This window comes from Phallusia mammillata, chromosome 2 (assembly GCF_965637545.1).
Source record: "Phallusia mammillata chromosome 2, kaPhaMamm4.hap1.1, whole genome shotgun sequence".
Classification (NCBI taxonomy): Eukaryota; Metazoa; Chordata; class Ascidiacea; order Phlebobranchia; family Ascidiidae; genus Phallusia; species Phallusia mammillata.
In genome coordinates this window covers 25,473,397-25,492,787 of record NC_137253.1, presented here as the reverse complement: position 1 = coordinate 25,492,787, position 19,391 = coordinate 25,473,397, and the positions used below count along the sequence as shown (strand labels likewise).

General features: G+C 35.2%; 2 protein-coding genes across 2 annotated transcripts; one reads left to right on the top strand and one right to left on the bottom strand.

The window, feature by feature from the left end:
* Positions 1-18: 18 nt before the first annotated feature.
* On the bottom strand, positions 19-14,002 carry LOC145212675 (dipeptidyl peptidase 9-like). Its single transcript, XM_080080894.1, has 20 exons — positions 13,474-14,002; positions 12,642-12,812; positions 11,804-11,972; positions 11,624-11,734; positions 11,406-11,516; positions 11,120-11,181; positions 10,925-11,025; positions 10,437-10,674; positions 7,080-7,239; positions 6,802-6,878; positions 6,269-6,339; positions 6,117-6,198; positions 5,707-5,818; positions 5,504-5,649; positions 5,285-5,431; positions 3,557-3,659; positions 3,436-3,485; positions 2,629-2,771; positions 2,325-2,436; positions 19-795 (listed from the first exon to the last, which is right to left on the bottom strand). Exons 1-20 carry the CDS (start codon positions 13,897-13,899, stop codon positions 703-705), a joined length of 2,685 nt encoding a protein of 894 aa, XP_079937020.1. The 5' UTR covers positions 13,900-14,002; the 3' UTR covers positions 19-702.
* An 834-nt stretch (positions 14,003-14,836) lies between these two features.
* On the top strand, positions 14,837-16,599 carry LOC145215319 (BAG family molecular chaperone regulator 1-like). The gene has a single exon (XM_080084003.1). It carries the CDS (start codon positions 15,967-15,969, stop codon positions 16,525-16,527), a length of 561 nt encoding a protein of 186 aa, XP_079940129.1. The 5' UTR covers positions 14,837-15,966; the 3' UTR covers positions 16,528-16,599.
* The last annotated feature ends 2,792 nt before the right edge of the window (positions 16,600-19,391 follow it).

Genomic DNA, 19,391 nt, shown 5'->3' with positions numbered 1-19,391 from the left:
TTAATGCAATTCGCCAACACAGGTTTTGGGAATTTATTTTTTCTACAACACCAGGGTGAATGCAATTGTGTGTAAGTCACTTTTTTCAGGCAGCGCATGTAAAACATTAGAAGGCTGAAGCAAGCACTTGAACACTCCACACACAACACATGGGTAATGAACTTTTTCAGTGAATGAAAGTTCGTTTTTGATACCAACACACAAGTAATAGTAATTCAAGAAAAAATCACATTATAAAAGCTCAGACAAAAATAAGCAGAGTTATGAAAATTATAAATAAAAACAACCATTTTTATCTAATTGAGACAGGCTGCAATACATTATAGGGTATCTGCAATTCATTTACAAAAGTGTTTTTGCTATTTGCTAACACCTGTCATTACTTTCACCACACAGGGATTGAGCAAGGCACAGATATTAGAACTTGATTTGCACAATGACATGTTGAGATTGATTATGCTCAGCATGGAAAAACAATTAGGCTTTGCTTACATGCAGTTTCAAAACACAACACACAAAGTAAAAACAGTTGCTCTCGTCCACTTGATAACCATAAATATTTGATGTACAAGGCATCATTTTTATCAAATGGCAAATTCACTGGACACTCTCGATGTTACAAGCATTTGTTAACACCTGATGCTGTTTGTCTGCCTGATATGAAGCCCACTGTAAAGGTTGACAAGTTTTTGAGGCAGGTTATCATAGATATTGCTGCAGAAAGGATATGACTTCCACTTCAAAGTGTTCGTTGCTGTCTGGTCGTCTAATTCCATGCCGCTCACCAGGGTATATCTAGTTGAGAGGTCGTAAATGATGTTTTTTTTTGCAGAGCTAACACTTATTTCATTTACTGTATTTATTAGATTGTAAGGCCTGGCTTATAAAGTTTTCAAATTTTAGTTTGTGCGACTTACATTTTAATCTCAAACCAATGTTATTTCTACCTCCCTGCATAGTATCTAATACAGTGGTGGGCAACCTATGGCGTAGGGTTGTTATCAAACAAATAATTATTTGAAAATTTATCAAATAATTTTTTACTCAATCTCAAATAATCAAATAACTTTTTCCTGTGTAGTAACACCTCAATTTAGGTGCAAAATTAATTGATTTAAACACATTGGTGACATTTTTATGACATAGAGTGTAAACAAAAGCACTGCAACATGTGTTTTCAGCATTATATAACCTCTTTCCAAAGTAATTTGGACTAAAGCATGATAATTTGTATTTGAGCTTATAGTTTGGTATTAATTGCACCTAGTAACATTTAAGGTTATTCAAGCAAGTGATTGAAATGTTAAAGACCAAAGTTTAATTAACCAAGTGTCTACAAAAAAACTGTTAAAATGATGAGAAAAAAATACCTGTGGAGAATACATGGCTGTGCCAAATTACGGAGAATAACTGAAGCATGTCTGTACCATTTTTTTATTTAAAAAAAGGTTTAGCATAAATTTAATGACAAGGAGCACAACCACATTGCCATTTTTTGTTTTATAAGTTTGAAATATCCTTATTCTTTAACGGTTCTGGGCTTTACATCGTTGGATTTTAAAATTATTTGAATTATTTGATTATTTGATTTGAAAGGAAAAAATTTATTTGATTATTTGAAAAATTCGAAACATTTGTTTGATAACAGCCCAACTATGGCGCATACGCCAAACGTGGTGCATTGCATGATTAGAAAGGACGCATTGCCTTCTTTTGATAATCATGAAAATCAAATTAATAAACTAATAAATAAATAAAGTAAGCCAGCCCTATTAATTATATATATATATAGTTTATCAGAGTTATTTTTTACTTAATAGTTCTTAGTTCTTATTACTATCCTTCTCATGCAAAAGTTGTTTCTTTCTCTTTCTGTATATATACAAGAAGTAGTCATAGAAGGTGGGGTTACGAGGCATTTATGGCGCATCCAACACAGTATGTTAAAAAGTTGGCGAATGGTATGTAGAAGGTTGGCCACCCCTGATCTAATATTATAGAATTATGACATTATATTTTCACATGTAAGCTTACAATCAAGTAAATGCGGTACCTAGTTATTTTTAAATCGCAATAGAAATTGGCAAATATCAAAAGAGAAACAAACTTGCTTTAGTTTGGTTTGATCCAGGTGTTTTTTTTACAAAAAGACAATCAGCATTCAAATAATAATAAAAAGACAGCAACTACCCCAAACCATTTTTCAGAAATATAAACTGAACCTTTCAGGAAAACATAAATCAGTAAATTCTTCATTCCAATTCAGGTAAATTTTGTAGACACTACAGGTACATTTAATGTTTAACAAACATATTGTAACCCACCTGCAATTGATATGGTTTGCAATGTTTGACAAGGGCATTTATGAGGTGGGTGGTGTGAACAAAATGAACATTTTCATCAATCAAACCATGAACCACAAGAAGTCTATTGGGTCTGAAAAACCACAAAGAATAAATAATTTATCTTTCTTGTAACAGCTCAATTATAACACCATAGTTATGTGTTAAAGTTATATTTTTTTTTCTTCATTTTAGATTCAGTAAACAAAGGTTGTAATTTATGACTAAGAGTTTCCTATTGACGTTCAGTTTCATGGTATTGAAAGGATAGTGGCTGACAACTTACTCATTGGGAAACTTGTTCACAGATTTCATGACTGAACCATCTAGGTAGCCTTCTGGGTTCGTTAGTGGCATGCCCATGTACCTTTCAGTATAGCCTGTATCGTATAACTCCCAGTTGACTACAGGGGCGCCAGCAATTGCAATCTACATGTAAAATTAACATAACATCGACATATAAGTCACCAGTGACTTTTATTGTAATTTGGAACACTATACATGGATCTTAAATGGTGAAAATAATGGCCCAAATAGACGTAAAAAGCGACATGCTTTATTATTCAAACGTTTGGCAAATGCTCATGCCATCATCAGTGATATCATAATTATTATTTTCACCATTAAACTTATGAACAGATCTGTAAATAGTGTTCCAAAATACATGGATCTGTTCACAGGTTTAATGACAAATATAACAGTCCAAATAGATGTTAAAAGCAACATGCTTTGGAACACTATATACCGATCTGTTCATAATTTTAATGGTGAAAATAACGGCCCAAATAGATGGGTGCAATTGATGTGGCCTTCATATCACTGATGATGGCATGAGCATTTGCCGAAACGTTTGAACAATAAAGCATGTCGCTTTTTATGTCTATTTGGGCCGTTATTTTCACCATTCAACATGCTTTATTATTCCAATGTTTTAGCAAATGCTCATCAAGCTGTCATCGGTGTTAAGAGGGGCCACATTTGCACCTGTTTTAAACCACTTGAATCATATAAAAGATTGAATCATAAAAAGGTGCAAAACTTGTATGTGACTCAAGTGGTTATTTACAACCCAAAACAGTTAGCAAAATATTACCTTAAAGATATCTGGTCTTTGAGCAAGTGCCATTAGTGACAGGTATCCACCTAAAGTAAGTAAAATATCATTTAATGTTTGATCACATTTATGTGCTATCAATAAGGAATATGGTTCATACCATATGACCATCCATGTATTGCAACTCTTGACAAATCAATAAATTTACATTTTTGCGCCAAACTCTGCAAGCCTTCCACTTGATCACTTATTTCAACTTGACCCTGTAAAAGAAATCTTTTTTTTTGTTTATTTGTAAAAAAACATCGTAACAAATTCACATTTATCATAATTGAATTTTTAATGTAAAGCAGTAAGGGAAGAATTTTGCAGGAAAAACTAGAAGGGTGGCTTAGCACATATTGCCCTTGCATATACACTATAACACATATTTTCTACACTAATTTTATATTAGGTCCCATATCATCCATTGTCTTTTATAACCTTGGCTGTTTCTGCAAGCAAAAACTCATGGGTCCCCCACACATGCAAAGTTGTAAATAATACATTTCAAGAGATAACCATGAGAAAGTCGGGTGTTGTAAGGTAAAACACAGTGATTGGTACTGTGCCTGAATAAATATGCTATATGGAGAACAAACTATTCAAATTCAGTCCATTTATACATTTTTGAAGGTTTTTCTATTTTATGGTCTATCTGAGAAAAAAAGTGTTAAACAGTGAGAAAATAGGCTAAAACACAACAATCAGCTCCTATAACACAAATCAGCGCGAATTGCACGTGACTGTTGGGGGCTAGTGGAGTAAATGATAGAGCTACAGGGTTGAACCCAACAATTAACACCTATAAATATTGCACTGTACAAGCTCTCCAAATTTCATTTAATTCAGACATAGTTTGAAAAATTGACCCATTTTGGGGGGCTAGTGGGGTAAATGCTGGGGCAACAGGGTAAAACACAACATTATACACCTATAAATGCACACTCTACAAGCTGTCCAAATATCATTTAATTCTGACATTGTTCAAAAATTGACCCATTTTGGGGGGCTAGTGGGGTAAATGTTGGGGCGACAAAGTTGAACATAACAAACAACAACTATAAGTAGCACACTCTATAAGCTGTCCAAATTTCATCTAATTCTGACAATGTTTAACAAATTCACCCTTTTAGGGGGCTAGAGGGGTAAATATTGGGGCTACAGGGTTAAACACAACAATTGAAACCTAAAAATAACAAATTATACAAGCTGTCAAAATTTCATCTAATTCCGACAGCGTTTAAAACACTCACCCATTTTAGGGGTTAGTGGGGTAACTGATGGGGTTTAAAACCCAAAAGTATAAAATATGAAACCACAATGACCCAATCAACAGTCATGTAACATTTTATCCAATTCTGACAATGTTTAACATTTTGACCACTAGAGGTGTTATTAGCAACATTTGTCAATGCTTCTGACGTCATAAGGCTGTTAAGTGTCAACTGCAAAACATCCTCGAACAAACCCACAAACACTGGTAACAAATGTCTGGTTGCCTTTATAACACCTCAGAAAACTAACTATTGTGGTGCGCACCAACAACATTTTACACTTTCATGGCTAGCAGAAAACTAACGTTTGTGGTGCGCACCAACAACATTTTACATTTTGGGGGCTAGTGGGGTAAATACTGGGGTTGTCATGACAAACGAAGCAGATGGCACATCTGCACAACCATATCTACCATCTGTGAAAGTTTCATCTAAATTCACCAAAGATTTCATGGCAAAATGGGGTGGACAAACTTCAGGGAAGAAAAAAAAAAAAAAGAAAAAAAAAAGAAATCGAGTAAAATCAAAATGTGTCCCCTTCAGGGAAGGGGACCCATAATTTTGCTAAGTACCATTTTGTTTTTGAGATAACCTTCAAACTGCAAACCACGGTGGGGGGACCCTCTCCCATCAATCGCAACCACCACATAACCAAGAGATGAAAGTGTATACAGACGCTGATACCGCAAGCCTTTGAAGGAATTCGTTACCAGTTGCACCTAAAATTAGATTTGTCGGATAAACATGAAAAAGGAATTTGTTATGTTTCAGCATAGTTGCTTCTTGCTTACATGAGGGCCTCCATAAATGTAAAGTACAGTGGGATACTTTTTGTCAGGCTCCATATTTCGGGGTTTGTGGTACAAACCATGTAATGTGTCTCCATTGGAATTTGTAAATGAGAACAGATCAGGTGGTACATAATCCGGAACAAGCCCTGAAAAGGTGTAATTTGTTAATTTCTTGGGTTATTTACTCTGTTTTATAAACCTACCTTGGGGTTCAAGCAGGTTTACTGCAGCCACTGGTCTCGGTGACAAGCGGTAAACTTTTGCAGAGTACAGTTCTTTGATGCTGCTTGAAACTGTAATAAACAGCTGACAATCCTAGACAAGATAACAGTTGAATTAATTTAATATGTATTCGCAGTGTTTTTGTAAAACAAAACACTATTGCTAATACAGCAGCACTATTTTTATTCAGTGTTTCTTAGCCTAGGTTCAGCCTCTTATTTTGGTCACAGCACAACCAATAGTTTTTCTAATTTTTTTTACATAGTTGGGTAGTAGCTCTTTACAGATTTTTTCAGTCTGAGGGGTCGTGGTTGAGAAATACCTTTTACACAACACAAATAACTCATAATGCAGCATTTAATCAGGCAAAAAACAGCTTAAATTATGTTACCTTGCTCATGGAGACAGAATGTGCTGCACAAGAATTCGTAAGCCTTGCTGGGTTTTGGCGATTGGCATATGAAGTCACATATCTGAGTAACATACATTGTTAACTCTGCACGACCCATTAGGCAAGTTACAAGTTTTGTCACTAATACTTACAAATGTGACTCTAGGACAGTTTCTTTGAGACCCATGAAGTAAACATTTTGATTAACTTCGTCTACCCAAATCTGCAAACAGGGTAAAAATAAGACATATTTAATAGTGTCTTTAAACACAAAATATTTGGATCTGACAATAATCCTTTAAATATAAATCTTGGTCCAAATTGTACCATGGTGTGGCATAACAATGTCCAAAATAAATAAAAGGCTAAATCATTTTTAAACACATGTCATCTCACATAGACCAAATAATCAATTTGCAAAACATTTATTTAATGTTTGTTGCTGTGTCATATATCTATCACTAGTTCTTTGTTAATATTCCAGAAAGCAAACTAAGCCACTAGCACTTTATTATTTTAATTGATTATATTCATTCAGATTTCAATGAGTTCACAGTAAAACGGAAAATTCTTTTTCTGAAAGAAAAATGCCACAGAAAAACATTTATTTTAACACAACCAGGTTGGTGAGAGTTTATGGTGTATGTGCAATCTAGCAGTCAATTTTAAAAAGTAATATTCTCACCGAATCTGGATGCTCCAAAACCTCCCATTCTCCTGATGTTAAAGGTGTTACACAAGATACACAGGATCTGCACTCATCTAAAATAAAGCAAAAACTTAGAATAAACAGCTAAAAACTAAGAAAAACTGGTGAAAGTACTTGACTGCTGGAATACACTACAACCGTACAGCACTGAACTACCAAACATGGTCAAAAGAAAGAAAGCAATCATATTTTAATAGCTGAAGGAAAATGAATCTGAAATATAGTAGTTGTCAAAAACCCAAAGCTAAACTTACTTGAAACAAGGTCCCCTGTACTGTGGCGTTTGGATCGGTTTGGCTTTTTCAATTGACAGCTTATGTGATACAGGTGTCTGTGTCCAGTCTGTTCACTTGCCCAAATAAAATTAACCTCGTCAGCTGGATCGTTGTGAAAAAAATGAAAAGCATCGTGGAGCTGCAAAAAGAACTTGTATCAATTTTCCCTGCATTGTTTGTAGTTTTACAAACATTTTTTTGGTTGGTGCTGCTCTTGTTTAGACAATAACATAAGCATTGCTATTGATTAGGGTTAAATTAACGGGATACTGGTTAATAGATTAAATGAAGAGAATTTTGCAATACAATATACTTTTGTCGGTTAGCTGAATAACAAAATAATATTGCTGTGTATTTTTTTTTGCACTCATAAAAACCACACAGTTGATGTGCAATAATCTATACAGCTAATGACTTCCTGTTTATCATTTTTTAACTGGATATTTATTTGGTATTCAGTTTTCCCTACAGCTGGTAAAATCCAAAATTTTCAAGTAATATTATATCACAAAGTGTTTGAATTGGAAGAATAAATTTAGAGAATCTGAAATGGAAAAAATGGTTGGGGTATTTTTCCAATCAGAAAAATGGCTATGTGCCAAATGTAAAATAAATAATGTAAAAAAAAAAAATCAAATACAGGTTTTCAAATTTTCAAATTTTCAAATAATTTTTCCCTTTCAAATCAAATTACTTAAATAATTTAAAATACCTCAGCGTAAGGCCTTGAGCAAGTTATAAAACAAAAATTGTAGTGTTTAAAGTTTTTTTCTGTTTAAAATAATAAATTAGTAGTGACATGCTTTTTTATTCTCCATAATTCGGCAGAACCATATGCATCTCCATGTGTATATTTTTCCTTTATTTCAACAGCTTTTTGTTGGATGCTTGTTTAATTGAATTGTGGTCTATAAAATTTTAATCAGTTGCTTGAATAACGTTAATTATTACTGGGTGTAACAAATGCCGGAAAGTACAGTAAATTGTCATGCTTTTCGTCCAATATTTTTAGGGAATGGGTATATAACAGCGGTTCTTAACCTTTTTTGTCCACGCCCCCCTAAGGTGTTTGTTCACGCCCCCCTGAAACAGGCAAAAAACGACAGTTTTTTCGAACACATGCAGCAATGGAACTACCAGAAGTTTGTTGTAAACCAGGGATCACCTAATTACGGCCCCGGGGCGTTAAAGATTGTTCAAACATTCATAATACATTTTAGTAATAATTTTACCTGGAACAAGAATGCAAGGCATAGAATCATCTGAAACCAGTTTGTTACGTCACAGACAAAAGCAAAGAATAGTAATTGTGTGCGAACAATTGCCTTTGTAGTTCTTTGTGGTAGAATAAACGTGCATTAGTTGGTACGTGACACTTTTAGTTGGTATGTGACAAATTGGTGACCCCTGTTTTAAACTGACAAACTAAAAACTTTGCCACGTATGTCATTACTCAAAATTTGTGTTACGCCATAAGGTATTGCATCATCATATTCATTTCTTTTTGAAAACGTTTGTGCTCGCAAACAATACACCACACTTGCAAAATTAAAGTTAATTTAACTTTTGGCTCACGCCCCCCCTTGGAAATGTCTGGCGCCCCCTAGGGGGGCGTGCCCCCTGGTTAAGAACCACTGGTATATAAGGCTGAAAACACATGTTGCAGTGCTTTTGTTTAATCTTCATTCCAAAATATCACCAATTTGTTCAATTAAATTGATTTTGTGGAACCTATACGAGGTTAACTTCATCGAAAAACATTATATATTTGATTATTTGAAATTGTGTAAAAAACTAGAAGGGTGGCTTAGCACATATTGCCCTTGCACATACACTATGATCTATTTTAAAACATAAATATATTTCCTATGCTTATTTTGTATTGGGTCCCATATTAGCCATCGTCTTTTTATAACCTTGGTTGTTTCTGCAGGCAAAAACTCATGGGTCCCTACACATGCAAAGTTGAAAATAAAGCAATTCAATAGATAACAATGAGTAAGTTTGGTATTGTGAAGACAAACACAGTGTTTGGTACTGTGCACATGTAAATATGCTATATGGAGTAAAAACTATTTAAATTAAAAAACTCATTTTAGCCATCCAAATTTTAGCCAATTCTGACATTGTTTACAAACTCACCCCTTTTAGGGGGCTAGCGGGGTAAATACTAGGGTTATCCGGACAAACAAAGTGGGATGCACATCTACATAACTATATCTACCATCTGTATAAGTTTCAGCCACATCCATCAAGCATTTGATAGAAAAACGTGTCGGACAAACTTCGGGGGAAAATACCCATTTTAGGGGGCTAGTGGGGTAAATACTGGGGTTATCAACAAAAACAAAGTGGAATGCACATCTACATAACTACATCTACCATCTGTATAAGTTTCAGCCACATCCATCAAGCATTTGATGGCAAAACGAGTCAGACAAACTTCGGGGGAAAAATACCATTTTAGGGGGCTAGCGGGGTAAATACTGGGGTTATCAACAAAAACAAAGTGGGATGCACATCTACATAACTACATCTACCATCTGTGTAAATTTCAGCCACATCCATCAAACATTTGATAGAAAAACAAGTCAGACCAACTTTGGGACAAAATACCTATTTTAGGGGGCTAGCGGGGTAAATACTGGGGTTATCAACAAAAACAAAGTGGGATGCACATCTACATAACTACATCTACCATCTGTGTAAATATCAGCCAAATTCATCAAACATTTGATGGAAAAACAAGTCGGACAAACTTCGGGGAAAAAATACCCATTTTAGGGGGCTAGCGGGGTAAATACTGGGGTTATCAACAAAAACAAAGTGGGATGCACATCTACATAACTACATCTACCATCTGTGTAAATTTCATCCAAATCCATCAAGGATTTGATGGAAAAACGAGTCGGACAAACTTTGGGTAGAAGAAAAAAACAAAAACATTTTGAGTAAAATCAATATGTGTCCCCTTCAGGGGACCCATAATTAAAGGGGACCCATAATTAGTTGATAAATGATCAAATATATAAAAATTTCAAATAGTCAAATAAGTATTTGTTTCATAACAGCCCTAGTTTCATACTTTATAGGAAATACACTGCAGATGCAATAAATGTCAAAAAAATGTGTTATGATGAACAATTATAAACACTAAAACGAAAACTGTGCCACAGTAATTAATTATATATCTGTTATCCAGATAGTAAAAATTATTGTTATCCCAACTAAACCTAAAAGTGAGGATATTGTCAATTTTGAAAAGTCATCTTTGAAACGAATGCATGCTAATGTGTTTCTGTCACATTTGAATTACACAATTTGGATTGAACGTACATTGATCCAAATGTCAGAAGTCTCTTCGTACAAGATTTTGATTGAACTGGTCGATGGAAGAGACATCGTGCAATCACTCATTTCAACATCTGACTCCACATTATTGGCACCATCATCCATTGTAGGCGAACTTGATGTCAGGTTGTTCATTTCTGAGGCAAGTCGTTCAAACTTGCAGAGGGGGATGTAGATCACGGCACTCTTTTGCTGTTTTCGGTCAAGCAATTGAGCCCAAATTCTAAATCATTTGCGAAAATTCAAATATTATCGTTGTGCACCTTAAGATTTTGAAATAGTCAATGATACAAATCAAACTGAATCACATTTCCTAAAGATAAATCTTTAAAATGCTCCTGGCTATATCCATAACCAAGTTTTTTGCAATTCTTTTTTTGGGGAGGTTGGGGAATAAATAATTTACAGTGTTTAAGTGTCTAAGGAGGAAATATGATAAAAAAATGGTTTAGATATTCAGAAGACTTTATTACCCTTTTCCACTTGGCAACCAGTTAATTCGCACAATATATTCCATCCAAGGAAAAGTTTCACTTAAGGGTTCTGATAGCTTCTTGATGACAACGTCTGATATCTGAAAGGTGGTAAATGTTAAAAGATGTGTTTAGTGATAAGCATTTATAACTTGCATTCACAAAAACCAAAAATTGTTTAACAAGTAAACAAACCTGTCCTTCATCATCAGTAGAGAATTCCAACATGCGAAGTGTAACTCGTGCATTAGGAGTACCTAAACATAAAAAACTTAAATTTTATTAGGGTTGTCTATTTGAATGACAAAAAAGTATTCAAAAAATAGGGATTAAATTGCTTTTTAATGCAAGATAGATTTTTCTGCCTATACCATGTCCAACAAAAATGCTGAGTTTGTAGGGTCTGGTTTTGCATGATATCTTTTGAGGACCTCACATGGTGTGATACAATTTAGGGATAAACAAACTGATTGGGGCCTACCTGCTTTAGGATATCGGTATGTGTCCAGTCCAGGATTGCCAAGTGGATTTGAAATGTAGGAGATCTCTACTTCGGACTCATCAACTGTTTCATACAGAATCCTGTGCTGTCCTGAACAGATCAACATAGAATAAATACACCAAATCTTCATGCAAGCTAAAATGGTTGAGGCACTACCAAAATATACTTTATGATAACAAATTTACATATAAATGTACCTGATGGGTTGTTAGGTTGCCACCAGTATCCCGTGTATCTGTCAAATTCCTCCTGAACAATATAGCAAGCAACTCCGGCTGATAGAGTTTCGTCTTTTGGATTTTTGCAACCTACAAGGCAAAGACACAACATGAAATTTGATACAGACCATTATTTGCAAGTCTTGAAAGCTTTAGTACCTTTGTGTGTGTGAGTCAGACGTTTCTCTGTCTGACTTTTGGTGTTGGTCACCCACAAGTCATTTTCATGAATGAAGGCAATCAGGTTGGGATCATTCGGTGACATCTTGGGATCCATTCTGCAACCACTGCAGCGAGTAAAAACCTCAGTAGGCTCTGGGGCTTCTGTCTAAAATTGACATGTAATGTAACTACAAGTTCCTGAGGAGCAAATGCAAATTTAACCTAGTCTTGAAATACAATATGTTTGGTAGTAACCTAATGTATTAAACATTTATAAAAACCATAATAGTGTTGTTGCCATTACCCTGATAAACAAGGCCCACATAAGACAGCAAAATGTCCGATGAGTTATTTCAATGGCCAGTTGAGCAAGACGTAAATTTATGATGCATAACACCTATTGAACTATACAATTCCACAGAATCTTGCCAAAATGAAATATGTGGAAGCATTTTTCAAAAAATGTTTTAGTTTCAGTTACAACAAGCTGCACCTAACAAAAAGTCATCACAAATAATGGACCCAATTTAAAAAATAAAGTTTGGTGTGGGTAATGATGCATGAAAAGGTTCCAAAATACATTATATATAGGTAAAAAATCAGAGGTCAATGTAAATGCAGTGTAGGCATGAGTCAGCATCATTGGTGTGGGTTTTTGTTTGGGCACAAAGCTTTGCTGTAAACAAACTCCATGTACATGAGGAAATGGTGAAATATCAGTCTCAATTATCACAGTGTAATGATTTTGATGTTTGATGATGGAGCGAATTTTTTGTTTTGATCAAATAGCTACCGCAAAGTACATCCGAGATCGAATGGAATATTTCATATGTACCCTTCCAATGTCGGAAAGTTTGAGGGTAAACAAGCTTCCAGCGGCTGGAAACAGAAGCTGGCTGTTGTCGGAGCTGATCTGGTATGAAGTAATTCCGTGCACAGAAAGACGCTTTCTTTCTCGAAGTAATTCTTCTTCTTTAGAATATTTGTCTGCATGAATTGAGTTGGCCTAAATAAAATTTTAAAAAAAGTTAGGGTAACAAAGCTTTCATACAAATTTTTGTAGGAAGCTTAATAGTTGTGCTAAATGGTAACCATGTCAAAATTATTTTGCAATGCTACTTATAGAACAGGATATAGTAGTTGGAATGGGGACTTTGCCCTTGTACCTGCATAAGTCTTAAACAAGAAACACAGATAGCCAAACTGGGGCATAAAATGTACTGCAAACTTTGTTTTTTGGCCCTCCCTTCACCTTTAATTATTACCTTTAATTCTTATCCTTTAATTCAGTGGTCGGCAACCGCCGGTCCGCGAGGAGTTCGTTACCGGTCCGTATAATTTGTCAGGTTAAATGCTATAAAGCATTTTGCCTATGTATCCCGGGGATGATAAACTAATTTAAGCGTTTTTATTGCTAAATATTTGTGGTTTTTTTAAGACCGGTCCGCGATAAAATTTCACTTTAAAAAACGGTCCGCAGTGCAAAAAAAGTTGCCGACCCCAGCTTTAATTCTCAACATACACCAGTTTCGAAGAAATGGGACTTTATGAAATGGCAAGCAACATTGAATGCCATTTATATTGGTTTAAATAAGTAAAAATAGCATATGTTTTTACACAACAAAGAAGCACCACAATATTAATCATTCATGGACATAAGCAATTACCTGGAAAAATCCTAATGCGGATTTCCATTCACTTGGCTTGTCCAAAAGCTGTGGTGAAGGCTGCGTAGGAACATCGATGTACAACAAAGTATTTTCTCTCTGATCAGGTAAAACTCCCAAAAATAAAATTCTTGTTCCTGAACTCGTTTGTTTGTCGGACAAAGAAAACATATCTGGCTTGCTTGAATCACTTGGAATAGGAACAAATACAAAGTCATGCGGAATTTTGTTAGCAAACTGGGCATGCATTTTGCGTGATGTTCGAACTGATCTTTTAATCTCCTGCCATGAGCTTTTCATGGTATCAGTCTGCATGTTGGACTGTGGTGTATTTTCAGATGAAGATGTCATTGGTGAATCAGACTGTTCTTTCGTATCAGCACCAAACTGGGTGTCTTCACTAATGACCTGATGAGATGAGGCCATACTCCGATTCAAACACACACAAGGTTGTTTTCTAATTCACTGACAGTTTAGCATGCTTTATACAATTGCAAATAGCCTTAAAAACAAGGTTTATGTTGGCAAACAGGACAATGAAATTAAGAATTTTTTTTATTTCAACTGCTTTTACAAAATGATGCTGAATGACGGTAGTATTGAAATAACATTTGTATTAAAAAACATCAGACCTAGTCATTAATTATATGAAACGTGCAATTTTCTGGTAAAATATTATTCATAGTCGATATGCTCATATGCATAGTTTGCATACTAATGACAATTAATATTTAACATTTACAGTTAATATGTTAAAGTTAAAGCAAACTCAACTCAACACGTTGTACAAGATCATCACACACAGTCTTTCACAAGGTTTTATTTAGGAAGTTTCGATTCCTATGTTGGTGATCATGAACGCCGGCAGCCCGGCACAGCACTCTTTCTGGGCCCGGTGGAAAACGTTAGCTGTGTTTAAATAAAAAACGTAAGCTTTGCAGTTGATTTCGCAAAATGACGACTATCAAACACTCTCGAGTCTCGAATAATAACTCTGAAAAGCCGGGAATCCGTACGCGCGATGTTCACACTTCATTCATACTTTCATTAGTATTCAATTCACGCACACGCACGCAGTATGCAACACTTCATTTGCACATTTTTATGAATGGCGTCCCCGCGTGTTTGAAAATATGTCACGCAACTTTATTTCAAAATGTGTCCATGCGCAAAATACAATAAAATTTAAATTCTATTTATTTTTTTAAAATTCTATTTAAATTCTAATTCTATAAATTCTACGGTTTTCTTTTACCTTAGCCTATTAAAAAAATAATAGATGTTTTAATTGCATTCCAAGTGATTTCTATTGCAGAAAAACTCAGCCACCCATGACCGGCATTAAAAACAAAACTTGAACGTAAATGTCTTCCTTGGAAATATTGTGTGAATTATTAAATGTGTGTGGAAAACTGTTTATTACCATTGCAAAGGGGTGAATTATCAGAGAGAGAGAGATAATGTATGTCTCCTATATACGAGAAAACTACTAAATATTTCATTGAGGTTCAGTAAAAAAACTGAAATTATGCAAACAATCATTTGATTTAATTACATTTTTCTTAATTTTGTTTGATTTCAAAAGGGGTACCAACGGAAAAATCAGAACACAAAGTGAAAACTTTATGAATTGTTGTTATAAAGTTGCTAAGTTTTTTTTCATCCAGCTTAAATGCCAGATTGGAAAGTTTTTTTTTTGCGCGGAGGATACTTTTTTCGTCAAAATAATTGCGCGGAATAACAATTTTTTGCGCGGATCGATAGACTTTTGATTGACAGGTGGATTTAACGATTAACGCAATTTGTGTATAACGCCTCCAAGACTATCCAGCCGACAAAAAGAACAACTAAATAAAGCGATAAACACGACAAATCTTTAGTTTTGCTCTATTGCGCACGCAGCTGTTCTGCTAGGTTCTACAATTTTCATAACGATTCAAACATTTTGCTGATTTGTTTTATGAGGATAGTTTTTGATTGCCAAACTGCTCTTAACTGTTTTCAATTATTTGTCTGACAGAAAACATTATTTTATGTAACTAGCTCAGCCGACAGTCACTTCAATAGTCAAACTACGTCCTAAAAATCCAGATAAATGTACTTTTAACGCCTACGTTAGCGAAATAGAAATGTTATTTCAAGCGTGACGATCGGTAAGTTTCGATGTGCTTGACTGATTTACGTGGATTATTCGCGAAATAAGGCTTGTGACGACATAGAACTTCATTGTAAAACGAAAATATTAAATTTTTGAGAAAATTTATTATAGTTACCTACGAAAGATGTGCTAAGTTGCGCGGAGAACATTTTTTTGCGCGGATTACACGTAAAAAGCCTAAATTTGCGCGGATTACAAGGGGAAATCCAAAATATTGCGCGGAGGATAAATCCTCCGCGCAGGCCATTCTTTCCAATCTGGCTTAAATGGATATTAGTTTAGTGTTGTTTATGTGTACAGAAATATTTTGTGGGGTATAAAATATAAATACAACAATGGATTTTACCCTAACCCTGATAAGTGGATCAAAAAGACATAAGTTGTCAGCTGACCCAAATTGGAGCCTTTATCACCTAAAATCTAAAATACAAGAAATATTTAAAATCAACGAAGAGGACCAAACCCTCATCTGTAAAGGAATAACAATAAAGAATGAAAATGACAAACTTCTATCAGAAACAAATTTAAAAAGTGGAAGCAAGGTTATGGTTATTGGAAGGCGCCATGATGAAAAGGAACAAAAGTGTTTGAAGGTTTTAAAGGAAATAAGAAAAACTGCTGATATAGAATCCAATCAATGTGAAAATTTAAAAACTGAATTGGATAGTTTGTTAAAAGGCTTCATAACAAATGAATGCCAGGACCAAGCTATGAAAGATATCAAAAAACGCATTTACAACTGTTCACACAAACTTATGAAAACATTGGAGTCAGTTGATGAAATAATTTTGGATGAATCCTTTAAAGATGCTCGCCTGGAAAGAAAGACATTAGTCAACAAGATACAGAAGTACTTGGATATTTCAGAAACAATGTTAGAAAATCTAAATGACTAATATATTTATTGTTGATGTATTTGTTCCAGTATGTTGCTATTATTGTTACCAAATTAAAATTGTATGCACTTATTTTGGTGTGGCAAAGTACAACTACCAGAACTATGTATCTAATGGTTAATTCCACTAGGCCTAATCGGTACTAGGCTTAAATAATCATGCTATTAAAAGTACAAACTATGCAAATCTGATTCCATTCAGACATTGTTTGAAGTTTGTCCTATTTAATGTTCCAATTTACAGGAAAGAAGGGTAAATAGTTGCAAAATAGAGTACAACACAACAATCGCAACCAATAAATAGCAAATTCTACAAGCTGCCCAAATTTCAGGTACTTCCAACACTGTTGAAAAACCTAACCGTTTTAGGGGGCTAGTGGTATAAATACTAGAGTTATAGGGTTAAATATTAGAGCACAGCAATTAGCTCCTATAAATGAAAAAAATCTACGACCTAGCCAAATTTCATCCAATTCGGGTTGAGTTTATTTCGCTCGGTGAAAAAATCGTAGTGACACAATTGCACTAAAAAAGTTACCTTGCCGGAGATATAGCTGCGCAACGTTGAGATGCGACAAGTAGATGACACAGTTGGTGGAGAGATGAGAAACGCGCTGCAGCTACACCGTTATTATCAGCGATATCTGACGGGGACTCACATTAGATCCGCGGTTCTCAAACTGGGGTCCGCGGTCCTTTAGGTTCATGTGAGGCAATTTTGGGGGACCGCAAGAAGGTTGATGTACTTCTATATTCTTATTTGGCGTCAGTTTGTGCCACTGAATAAATGTAAATCAATAGTAAAATTGAAGATCGGCCGTCTACATTGCTTAAAAGTAGCCTTTATTACTCGACAAAAATGCAATTGTTCGCGCACAATCGTTATGTTTTTTTTATCTTGTTTGTGATGTTACAAGCTGTCTTTGGATCATTGTTACGTGTAATTTTGTACAACTGGCTAAAATCCTGCAATCAACTTCCGTTATGCTAAAATGCACATTCAGGCTAAGGACCGCGAGCCCTTGAAATGATTGCTAAGAGACCGTTTTTAAAAAAATATGAGTTTGAGAAGTTTGAGAACCACTGCATTTGATGATTCGAGGGTGAGGCTGGAGCATTGTTGTCGTCCATAGTTTTGTCAAATCTGCAAAGCCGGAGAACACTTTTTAGCGAAGCTGTTATAGCCTGCTACTGACCACTAGTGCCTGGTTAGACCACACTTCCTGTCCAGAGCCAGACCTGAGAAGAGTAGACACAGAACATCGATCAATATAATCAAGCTTGGGCAGGAACTTGGCCGAACGGTCTGGCGCGCCTGACCCATATACAGAAAAAAAAAAAAAAAAAAAAAATATATGTATATAATCAAGCTTAAATCACACGGGTGCATCCAATTCTAAAATATACAGGATCGCTTGGATCACTTGGATCGCTTGGTGCATTATTAACACAGCTTGGCGCACCTTTATAACACTTGGTGCACCTTTATATCGTTTGATTTACATTTATATCGCCTGGTGCACCCTTATATCGCTTGGTGCACTTTTATGCCACTTGGCGTACCTTTATATCGCTAGGTAAAGGTGCGCGTAGTATTATACAGGTGCACCAAGCAAAACAAAGTTGCACCTAACGATATAAAGTTGTACCGGACAAAATAAAGGTGCATCAAGTGGAATAAACGTGCACTAAGCGACATAAAGGTGCACCAAGCGACATAAGGGTGAACCAAGCGATATAAATGTGCACCATGCGATATAAGGGTGAACCAAGCGATATAAATGTGCACCATGCTATATTAAGATGCACCAAGTAATATCAAGGTGCACCAAAGGATATAAAGGTGCACGAAGTGATGCAAAGGTGCACCAAGCGATCCTGTATATTTTAGATGCACCGTAAATCACACTGTTTTTTTTCTTGACTAGGTAATTTCATTTTTTTAAATGTGTACTGCCGAAGCAGTAAACTAGCACAAAGTAACCCTAAATATCACACAATTTAAAAATAATCGCACCAGTTATATACCGTAACCAATTTACCAGGTGTGTGGGTGGGTCGTGGGTGCAAAGTCTACATAAAACACGAGTTGACCAACCCATTGTTACGCAATATATGAAGTTTATATATCGGTGAATATTAATTTAGAAATATGTGTATTAAAAAATTGTAAAATAAGTTTTTGCGCTGGAATGCTAAAATGATAGAGTACGGTATGTGTCAACATTTTATAAACAGAACGTTATTCGTTTTCGAGATATTGCGAGAGCTCGCTGTTTTTTTCCTGGTCGATACAAACGTCATTTGAGGGTAGGCTAGTTGTTCGCCTGTATAGCCTGCAGATGCGTATTTATTGTGCCTGTTTGAAAACCGTGTTTTGAATAAAGTACAAAAATTTTGGTACCAGCAAATGATACTCATAACTACCTCCACAACGAAAAAAAACTGAATATTTTATTGTGATTCAGGTGGTAAAAATAACTGAAGTAAATTATCAAGATTTATCTCAAAATTTAGGTACTTGTTTCCCGATTTTGTCTCTGGAAGTCACTTGTTATGTTAATCGAGCATACAAAAGTTGCCAGTAGATCCAAACTGGAGTCTTTGAAAATGTAGCGGTTACGCACTTTAAAACTATCATTTTGGCACTTTGGTTTGGCTAAGCATTTAGCAATGGAAAATTGCAACTTTGCAAACATAACTTTTCGTTCCATGGAAATTATATGCTACTTTTGCGACATATGGTATTGAGCGGTGTAACTTTACTGTTCCATGTGTTCTTATGATTCAGTAACTATTGGAAGTACATATTCAGTGTCGTTGTTCCCACACTGTTACATGTTCCCCTCTTCCTGATATGTTCCA

Coding starts and splice junctions, on each gene's coding strand:
- LOC145212675 (XM_080080894.1), bottom strand. CDS start 13,899: ATGGCCTCATCTCATCAGGTCATTAGTGAAGACACCCAGTTTGGTGCT. Junction 11,973..12,641: donor AACTTTCCGACATTGGAAGG/GTACATATGAAA, acceptor TGTCAATTTTAG/ACAGAAGCCCCAGAGCCTAC. Junction 11,026..11,119: donor CTACTGATGATGAAGGACAG/GTTTGTTTACTT, acceptor ACCACCTTTCAG/ATATCAGACGTTGTCATCAA.
- LOC145215319 (XM_080084003.1), top strand. CDS start 15,967: ATGGATTTTACCCTAACCCTGATAAGTGGATCAAAAAGACATAAGTTG.